The sequence below is a fragment of the Pararge aegeria genome, chromosome 9 (genome assembly GCF_905163445.1).
Source record: "Pararge aegeria chromosome 9, ilParAegt1.1, whole genome shotgun sequence".
Classification (NCBI taxonomy): domain Eukaryota; kingdom Metazoa; phylum Arthropoda; class Insecta; order Lepidoptera; family Nymphalidae; genus Pararge; species Pararge aegeria.
In genome coordinates this window covers 17,959,142-17,970,076 of record NC_053188.1, presented here as the reverse complement: position 1 = coordinate 17,970,076, position 10,935 = coordinate 17,959,142, and the positions used below count along the sequence as shown (strand labels likewise).

Sequence of the window (10,935 nt, the reverse complement as noted above, 5' to 3'; positions counted from 1 at the left end):
TATTCAGCAGTCAGCACTTTCAAGTTAAATATTCTAATAAAGTAAGGTCGTAAGGTTTGTTTTGGTAAGATATATTTCAATAAATATTGTCCTATTACGTTTATTTTTAAGGATTAAGAATCTACTTTTAAAATTAAGCTTATACAACGCAACATTAAAAATATCTAAATTAGTTTTCTTAATCCTAAGGTTGCCTGGCAGAGATCGCTACTTAGCGATAAGGCCGCCTTTTGTATCCTGCTACCTTCTTCGTGTGTTTGTTCTTTTTTTTTTCTCGTTTTTCTGAGTGGTGTACGAATAAAGAGTATAAATAAATAAATCAATAGCATGTAATTGATTTGTGCCCTTCTCAAATATCAAACACCAAACCGATCTTGATGAAATTTGGTACTTGGCTGTAGCTTGCTTTCTTGAGGGCACTAACTTCCGCATTAGAAAAAATTTATCCTACGGGAAATATGGGGATATTCTACGTGGACGAGGTCGCGGGCAATCGTAAAAATATTTTTCAAGTTTTTACTCCAAGTCAATTTCTTCTGAATCTCTTCAGAAGATTTAGTTAGGGACGTTTTTTTCTATGCTGGAAATCCTGAAAGGAAATAAAATTTATATGTGATAATCTGTGCAGGTAACTCTTTAGGAGTCGAGGTTCATAGTAGGTACTTAAGACTATCAGCCAGGCCGAATGTCATTAATATCCTCAATACTAAAGTGTACTCCACCACTTGTGATAGTAATCGATAAAGCCCCAATCTGCATAGGACCAGCGTGGTGGGTTTATGCCCCACAACTCTTTCTACTATTAAAAAACAGGCCAATGTCAAGAACTAGCACGTTGATAGGCTGATGATGATGATGATGATGACTCCAACACCATGTCTATAGCAGCAACATTAACATCTGGTCTTATACAACGCATCTTATACAGGTCAGGAAACTAGACCAGTAGATAGGTTATCCTGCAGACTCAGGATGTATTCCTTAATCTAAACCATCAACTGAGTCACCAACTGCGCTTGATAGGGGGCAGAAAGCTGGGGAATCAAAAACACAAACAAAAAACAGGTATCTTTCCATTACAGGAGCCATTGACAGATTACAGAGTAAGCAAAGGCGGACGAAACACTAATACACTACACAGGTTTTGTATACTGAGGAACTACTGGAATTCCCGGAAGTCCTCGGCGTTCTGAACAACGCATTTCATGTGATCCCTTATTGCTCCTTATCCTACTTACAAAATCAATCAAAAAATAATTAAAATACGATTACCTATAAACGAAACATATAAAAGGAACCAACACACAACCAAAAAAAAACCGACACACACGCAACAGTCAAACAAACGAAAACAGCAGTCTAAATCTATAAACGTAGCTTCATCATATCGACCCATTAACGGCCCAATACAGGGCACAGGTCTCCTCCCACAATAAGAAGCGGTTAAGGCCGTATTTCACCACGCTGGCCCACTGCGGATTGGTGGACTCCACATACCTTTGAGAACATTATGTAGAACTCTCAGGCATGCAGGTTCCCTCGCGATGTTTACCTTCACCGTCGAAGCAAGCGATTTTTTAATTACTTAAAACGCATATAACTTAGTAAAGTTGGAGGTGCGTGCACCACCAAACCGCTTCAAACCGTAGCTTAGTTGCTATAAATTATACTCACTGTAGCTACCAGCTTGTAGCAGTGTCTGCACCCATTTATAAACAAGAAACGAGCCAATGGCAGTTGTCCCTACTGCTGCTACAGTGGCGCCTGCGATTATTGCTGTCTTTTTTCCTTAAATTAATAAAAAAAACAAGTATTAAAACCAAGGATAGTATTAGGGTTTAAAATAATATAGAAAACGTGTGCGTCAGAATACCCCCTACAAAAGTGATAACTTAATCTAATTAAATTTTTAAAATCTAATAAAATACCATCTAAGACTGCATCTTTACTTCCCACCAGATGAGATTGCAGTCAAGGGCTAACTGGTAGTGGAATAAAAAAAAACCTAAGTTGAACAATTAATATTTAATAATATTGAAGTTGTTTAACTTGAGAAAAAAAGAGAAAATAAATTATTTTATTGATTATAAAATATATTTTATTCACAGTTACAATTCTTGAATATCACATATTCTTCATATCATATCATATATAGATAGATCTAACATAATACCGAAGGTAATACCTTCGTTATCATGTTAGATCTACCTTTACCTAACTTTAAACAATATATTAAAACACATTTAACCAATCGTGGTTACTACACGATTGATGAATTCCTTAACGACAAGGCTGCTTGGAAGCAGGCCACTCTGCTCTCATCTCTCACAAAACAGAAAAATTCTAAAGATTGCTAAAACTATGACATGATGTTGGAAAAGAGGAATCTGCTGAGTTTCTTGCCGGCTCTTCTGAGTGGAATCTGCCTTCCGAACCGGTAGTAGAGTCATCATCATCAACTTATTGCCGCTACAGGGCCTTCTTTCAGAAAAATCTGCCACCCTCGCCAAGTCCGGATTGGTCAACTTCACACACCGTTAAGAAAATTTTGTAGAACTCTTAGACCGAGTGACATTTCAAAAGTGCTTATAAATACTCTACTACTTTAAAAAAAAGTATTTTGAATTTTTTAATATCTTCATCCCAACGTTATGTATTTACATTTTAAGTATCTTTATTTAATCGTGTAAGAGTAAATCAGCCGCTACTGCTGCCGTATGCATAAGAGAAAGGGAAGCTGAACAACTGGCGCCGTAACGAAGCGGTTAGTTTTTTACCTCCCTAGGTTTACCCTACATAAAAAGTTTTCACTTCAAAAAACTGATCAAGACCTTTTTTCGTTCTAAAACACCGATAGAAAAGCAAACTAGCGGAGTCTCCTTCTTTATCACACCCGTAGCTTTTTAAGCTTTCTTATTCAGCTCATAGAATACCTTTAAAATGTCAAACTTAATGAAAAAATCAAAATACCTTGTCCTTCTTTGCCCTCGTCTTGTATTGGTTCATTTATTGCGCGAGCCGTAACATTTTGACTATTTATCGTATTTTCTGCTTCTTTGTCTATTTTTGTATTGTCTTCACGGTTCTCCGTCTTTTCTATGTGATCGTGTTCTGTAATATTGACATTATTAATTATTGAAAGATTAACATTATCCTCAGCTTTCTAACAGACAGCACTTTTTTTATTCCTAAACTGCTCCCGGAATCCACCATATGAATCCACTTTAGGACCTCAGCGCTCACCTTTGGTATAGTGGTCGACAAAATTTCTCATTAAAGTCTATTAAGCACTAAGAAGATTAAAATGACTGAACACATTAACTAATTAGTTATTAAAGTAACTTTACTTACTTACATAATAGGATTAAAAAAACAAAATACCAACTGTATTTCTTCGTTGTATTATAGGTGTTTAGAAGTTATTCTGCTTACTTAATTATAACTGCGCTAGTTAAGCGGGTAATTTGCGATTGTTTGTCAAGGAGTGCGGTTTACTATTTGCGTCATCATCATCAACCTATTGCACTACAGGGCACGGGTCATCTCTCAGAATAATCTACCAAGCTCGCCAAGTCCGGATTGGTAAACTTAACACACCGTTGAGAACAATAAGTAGAACACTCAGGCATGCAGGTTTCCTCACGAAGTTTTCCTTCACCGTCGAAGCAAGTGATATTTTTAATTACTTTAAGCGCACAAAAGTTAGTGGTGCGTGCTGGGATTTCAACTCGGCCCCCCGAAAGTGAAGTCGCTATCACAGCTTCGTTCTACGAGTAAGCCTACTTGAAGTAAATGAATGACACTGTTTATGGTTGGCATTACCATTTTTAATTTCGCTATCTGTTACGTTGTGGCTTGCATTTTCTTCTTTGATTGTTATGTTATTGTCATTAGCATGATTGTCTGTGCTTGCAGATTGTGTATTATCATTGGTGATAATATTATTTACTATTTCTTCGATTTTGTAACTAACTTTTAAACATAGATTTCTACAGTTCGGTTCACCAGCGAAATAATCTTTGAGTTGAAACTGTTCAAAAAGTTTACTTTTAATAAAATCATTTTCGCTAATAGACTTTTGAAATGGCGTTGTGCATACATCGGGTGCGTCGTCTATACCAGATGCATTGTATTCTTTCGATGCATTTTCTTTTCTAAAAAAAAAGGAGGATTTTTTTTTAAATGCATATTAAAATTAATATATTTCAACATCGGTGGAAAGCTGTAGCTTAGTTTTTAAACCACCCAGGCCGCGAATGGCAGATGCAGGTTCGATTCCTGACGGTTCTGAAATTTTTATCTAGAATGAATGTTAAGCTTAACTTGTTATACTGCGCGAAAAGCAGGAGAGGAGTACATATTTATAATTTCTTCAATCATTATACCCCACAGTCTACACCAAACAGATCTTCTACAATGACCAAAAACTTTCTACGCACGTTGACTTCATATTGCTAAGGCATCGAGTAGGTATATTGGTTGTTTAGTTATTATGTAAAAGAAGGACAAACAAACAAATACACTTTTGCATTCATCAACTAAATTAAAGCGTTTATGAAAATGTCTCGATATCAATGTAAAAACAGCTTAAATAAGTAGTTCAGAGATATTAAGAATAAGAAGAAGAAGAAGAAACAATTTATTGAACGTATTACATACCGGAAAAGAAACAGTACGGAGTATACAGTACACAATGTAGACATACAAAGGCGGCCTTATTACTACAGGCAACCTTTGTTAGTTACGAGGACGCTGAAAGACTTACGCTGAAAGCTGTCGGAGTGGAACGTGTGTAGACAGCGTATTCAGGAAGATCTGCATATGTGTATACTAACTAATAATTGAAATGCGAGAGTGTGTTTGTTCTTTACGCCCTAACTAAGCAACCGATTAATTTGACTTTAGGCATTGAGTTAGTTTAAATGACGTAGAGTAATAAAGGCATGCTTTTCGAAGTTATACTTATTTTGGCGCATTATGGAAAAATGATGAGAGTAAATCTTTATGATGCGCGCGCGCAACGTCACAAAAAACCGTCACCATGAAGTTAGCTATAAGGTTTGACAGTGTAAACTTTCAATTGTCAAAGTCTGCGGGCTCATTCCGGTGATGTAATTGATTTAATTGTACAAAAATCTCAAATTTTAATGTTGAGTGGAACTTGATTGTCCGATAATGAGTCCATTAGTATTCCCAATTTAAGTATGTTTATTATATCCATTTCTTTAATTATGAGAAATATTTTTTTTTGTGATATTTAAATACACTTTATTTAATTTGACAATGCATTATAATAAAACTTTCAATGTATATTCCTTTTTTCTATTGTTAGTGTCGTTTTTCCTACAAACTTAGAATAAGGCAAAAGATAAAATTTTTGAAATAATTCTTCTAACGCGTGTACATAAGTACACACACGTTTTTTTTTCATCTGGAACTTAATGGTTCCACGCTTTGTAAAAACGCGGGCGGCAGTTAATAAAAAAAAAAAAATTAAATTAAGTTTACATTGAACAATAAGTCGCGTAGAATAGAAAGACAGACAGAAATAACACTTACTGATATAGCAAAATCAAGTTGGTTAAGGTTTGTTCAAATACACGGGTTTCATTAGCTGCCACTATTGTTCCTCGACGGAAGGTAACGCAGACCTGTCGAAATTAAATTTACCATTTACGGGAAATAAATAATAATTATATTATATTAAATAAATAATATTATATATAAATAATTAATAAAAAATTTTGACGACCTCCCTGACGCAACGGTGGGCGCTAAGAATTTAAGTAAGTCCCCGGGTTTGATTTAGAATTTCTGTATTTTCACTGGTCTGGTCTGGTCTGCTTTGGCCGTGCCGCTTAGCGATTTAGTGTTCCGGTACGATGTCGCGTAGAAACCTTTTAGGTTATAACTACCATACTCCCTAATAGCCCGCTGCCATCTTAGACTGCTTCATCGCTTACCACCGGGTGGGATTGCAGTCAAGGTTTTCAGTAATAATTGGCATTTAAAGAAATAAATAAATTGCTTATGGCACACCTGTGTGTACGTTTACAAAGAAAGAAACACTTCGCAGGGCATGCAAGAAACATGTCCTATGATTATAAATAAATAAATTAATAAATATACTACGACAATACACACACCGCCATCTAGCGCCAAAGTGAGCGTAACTTCTGTTATATTTAGTAAGATGACTGATGGCTTAGTAAGTATGGTAAAATTGGTAAGATTATGAATAATATACATAAATACTTATCATATACATATACACGCCCGGACACTGAAAAACATTCATGTTAATCACACAAACATCTTACAGTTGTGGGAATCGAACCCACGGCCTTGGTCTAAAAAAAGTTGCCTTCTGATCTGTGTCTATTAACCTGAGGCGTTAAACTTCATGTGCGTGTAATTACACTGCCCTTCAGACCAGAACAGAGCAATTCTACTTGGCAGCGAAAATAAGCATGGCGGTATTACTTCCCGTACGAACTCTGTCACAAAAGCTGTACTACTAATCGTAGGTAGGTACTAATGGTTTGAAATACTTTTTCACACCACTCGCTCGACAATGTCATATTTCATAGCCTAGTATTGAAAGGTTAATAACGTCAATACAAGGTCCAACGGATAAGTGATGTATTGGATAGAAGCAGGCGTTACTTTGCGGAAATCCATGATATATTATCAAAATTAAGCTTAATTTGCTATACTCCGCGAAAAGCAGGAGAATCTGTGTGGTGTAATTTATAATTTCTTCAATCCTTATCCTCTACGCACGTTTCGCTCCGAAACCGGAGCATCATCAGGAGATGTTGACTTTACAATGAATAATTGTTAACAATTATTCATTGTAAAGTCAACGAGCGAAACGTGCGTAGAGGGTATATTGCCGAAGATCTGTTTGGTGTGGGGTATAAGGATTGAAGAAATTATAAATTACACCACACAGATTCTCCTGCTTTTCGCGGAGTATAGCAAATTAAGCTTAATTTTGATAATGGATAAGTGATGTTTTACTGGAGTTCCTAGGGGCTTTTATGATTTGAATAAGTAACATCGCGTCGTATATGAATAATAACAGATATGTTCATTCTAATATCGCTATCTCGCTCTAACGTGTGATGGCGTCCCTGTCACACACCAGAGTCTGTGAAGCGCGAACCATAGAGTATGAATTGTAAAAAAATCACTCCAAAATTAAATATTATGGATTTGAGGGTTGTGGACAATAGAGTAGTCAGGGTTAACCCTGACTTGAATACTCTATTTTTCTGCATTCGAGTTTGGGTGCCCCTAAAACCCGCGCTACACTCAGGATTCTAAATGCAAAACCCTCGCTACGCTCGGAGGCTGTTTAAACCCCTCGTTTGTTGAGATTTATCCCGGCTACTGAAAAATCTACTATTTTAGAAACAATTGATGTGATTGCGAGTGATTTGCTTGCAGGAGCAATTACCCTGCAGGAGTTCCATCTTATACATCTGAATATCTTCATGAAAACCACATTCAGTTGAAATCTTTCCAAATAGATAATTTGCTTTTTATAGTTGAAAAGAAATATTCTCATTTGGCTATTGAAAGATGGTTGAATAATCAAAAAAGTTTTTAGAAGTTGTAAAAGACAATAGAAGAACTTACCAAGAAACAAAAAAACACTATTTTGGACTTCTTTAAACACATGTTTGATGTTTTTAAACACAATAATTTAACACTATTTGTTTTATTTAACCATTAAAATTAAACTAAAGCTATTCGCTTAACATTATTTTGTACAACAATCATACGTGTATGGTATAGACAGAATTTATACACATTTTCCCTATTCTTTGATCATTAAATGAATAAGTGTCTATTTTTAGTCATTTATAGGCATTAATTAACAGATACATAAAACGTTCATATTCATATACTTATATAAACCTGGATAAATTATTTTACAGTCAAGTGGTTATACTCTGGAATGGATTGCCGAGAGACAATAGACAGTCTAAATCATGAAGCATCTTCAAAAGTCGTTTAAAAGAATATTATTTATCAACGGAGTCATAAACTTATGTATTTGCTCTGTATGTATTTGTACATATATATATGTATATGTATTTATTTCTATATTATTTGAATTTCTATTAGCTATTTATGTATTATAATTATATATTATAGTGGATGTAGTTTATGTTCTGACATATTTTTAAAATTGCACTATCCCGTATCCATAATCATTTTTTTCTTTCATTAAGGGTTGTCTGGAGGAGATCGCTTAAAGCGATAAGACCGCCTTTGCGCATTTTTATTCTTTTTGTATTTGTGTTTTCAATTTATAGTATCTTTGTCCGTTAATTGTGTGCAATAAAGAATTTATCTATCCATCTATCTATCTTTTCCAGTATCAAGAATAATTACTATTATAATTTAATGGAATAATAGGCTCGCCCGTTACTGGACAACTACCCGGGTTTCCTTCCAGAATAAGAAGGGTTTAGGCCGTAGTCCTCCACACTGAATAACTTCAGATTGGTAGACTTCACACGCCTTTGAGTACATTGTGGTGAACTCTCAGGCGTGCAGGTTTCCTCACGATGTTTTCCTTTCACTTCCTTCAACGGCTCCATATCACGATAATATTTTTGGATTTGTTGATATTTCGACTCAGTTGCATGGATCGTGGTCACGACGGGACTCAATATTATCAGATATTATCTCGTGGCCCCTTGAACTATATTTAAGCAATGTTGATAAACCACGAAAATCTTAATTTAAATTCCTTCACCTAATTGTTATAAGCGGTGATAGCGCATTGGCTCGACTTAACATTCGGATGGCCGAGTTCGAATCCCAGCAAGCACCTCTAACTTTTCTAAGTAATGTGCGTTTTAAGTAATTAAAATATCACTTGTTTTAACGGTGAAGGAAAAAATCGTGAGGACACCTGCATCCTGAGAGTTCCACATAATGTTATCAAAGGTGTGGAGTCTACCAATCCGCGCTGGGTCAGCGTGGTGGACTACAGCTTTAACCCCTTCTCATTGTGGTAGGAGTTGTGCCCTGTAGTGGGCCAGTAATGTCTCGATATGATGATGACTATAGCTAAGATTATTTAACCATCAAATAATAATAAAGCTCGTAAATTGATCCTCGGTAATAAATTGATCTCTGTACCCTGGGCCTTAACGTCGCAGCAAGGGAACTGGGCCACACCACCACAATAGAAGTAAACCGTGTTAGTAAAAAAAAATCAAAGGCATTCAAGCCCGGAATGGAATCGTTTATCTTATCAAGTAAATTCTGAAATAAAGTCATATTTCTAAAAATATGCAAGCTATTTCAACCTTTATACTAATGAAGTAGAGACCAAAGTCCTATTCGGTCATGTTGAAGATGTACCCTTCTGATATGGCATCCGTTCACAGGACAATGTGTGTCATTGATCTGAGATTGACAATTTGTTTTTTTTTTTATTTGTAGCTCGGTATAAACAGAAAACATCTGTTTTTAGTTAGGATTTTGTTTTTGTGAAAAATGAATTATCGCTCGATCTGAAACTGAACATCTGATGAAGGTTTTTGGAGATAAAGGACGGGCGTTTTTGAAGTATAGCCGTAAATCTCTTTAAAATACACAATAAATTTATCCTTTATATATTGCCTTTTGTATCCTGCTTCATTCTTCATGTGTTTGTTCTTTTTTTTTTGTCTCGTTTTTCTGAGTGGTGTACAAATAAGAGTATAAATAAATAAATTAATTAATCAGGCTCGCTATGTTTACGAATGTGGTTATCGCCATCATCTTATGTACGCATCAAAAGTGCCACCTATGGGCCTACTTGAATAAAGATACTTTTGACTTTGACATCTACTGCGATCACCAAACCGTCTGCCCAGCTTGGTGAGTATGGGCAAACCCTCCCATTGGGAGAGGCCTTTCGTTCATCAGTAAATTGTTACAGTCCAGCATGCCGTAACCATGGCATCCCTCTGATGCAGCAAGCCTCACGAATAATAAAAGCCAGAGAGGAATGCCAGCTTGCACCGCGCAAATTGAACCGCGCAGGGAACAATGGAAAAGAACGACAGTCTGAAGTCACCTGCACACGCGTTAATTTTATTTAATTGTTAATTGTTATTTTTATTCATTTAAATAATTTCTGTAATTTTCAATAAATTTTTATAATTAAATTTTTATTTTTTTTAAAAGCCTTTTGTTCACCGCCACATCGTAATTCGGTAGATAATAAATCTTCATTTTTTTTTCTAGTAATAAAGCCTACGAGTATGTTACTCAGGAATGTAGCATTTCATTGGTGCAAGAATTTTTTGAAATCGGCTCAGTTGGTACTTTTCGAGCGGAGTCTTCTAACACATGGGTTACTACCCATGTGTTAGAAGATGATTTGTAGTAGTAGATGATGTACTACTCTTAAAAGAAGGCTTCAGCGATATATTGATACCACTTTGTTTCTTATCGTATTTTTTTTTTTTTTTTAAGTTTTCTCATTACAAACATACAAAACTTCGTCGTTACCTATAATCACCAAATACCAAGAATCTGTTCAGGATATCTCCTCCAATAATTGCTGCGTGTGAGCACTTAACTAATTATAATTATGCACACTTATGGCGTCCCCCACCCTTCATTACAAATGAATTCTTATCGTGTGTAATTAAAATACAATTTCGAGCCCTACACCCATAAAGGATACGAGGCATTGTGATTCCCGATAGATAGTTTATTGTGTTATTGTCTTTGACCAGTACACTACTGGTAGAGTGAGTTTAAAAAAACCAAAGGGTTTATACAGGCTTTAGTTAGCGAAGTTAATAGAAATGTAAATTCAAGAAAGTGAATGATAGATTCGTTATTACATAACTACGTATACATAAACATAAAGTATTGTAAATGGAGATCAAAGTTTTCAGCAGGACGAAATAAGAT

General features: G+C 35.5%; 1 protein-coding gene across 1 annotated transcript; it reads right to left on the bottom strand.

Moving 5' to 3' along the window:
- Window positions 1–299: 299 nt before the first annotated feature.
- Window positions 300–7,730, bottom strand: LOC120626404. The gene is made up of 6 exons (XM_039893928.1): window positions 7,645–7,730; window positions 5,560–5,651; window positions 3,823–4,154; window positions 2,971–3,111; window positions 1,675–1,788; window positions 300–589 (listed from the first exon to the last, which is right to left on the bottom strand). Exons 1-6 carry the CDS (start codon window positions 7,684–7,686, stop codon window positions 576–578), a joined length of 735 nt encoding a protein of 244 aa, XP_039749862.1. The 5' UTR covers window positions 7,687–7,730; the 3' UTR covers window positions 300–575.
- Between the last annotated feature and the right edge of the window lie 3,205 nt (window positions 7,731–10,935).

Bases quoted from the DNA above. Each gene is read 5' to 3' on its own strand.
- LOC120626404 (XM_039893928.1), bottom strand. From the start codon at position 7,686: ATGTGTTTAAAGAAGTCCAAAATAGTGTTTTTTTGTTTCTTG. The intron at 3,112-3,822 runs GTAATGCCAACC...TCAATATTACAG, and splicing joins AGATAGCGAAATTAAAAATG to AACACGATCACATAGAAAAG. The intron at 1,789-2,970 runs GTATTTTGATTT...TATTAATTTAAG, and splicing joins CGAGGGCAAAGAAGGACAAG to GAAAAAAGACAGCAATAATC.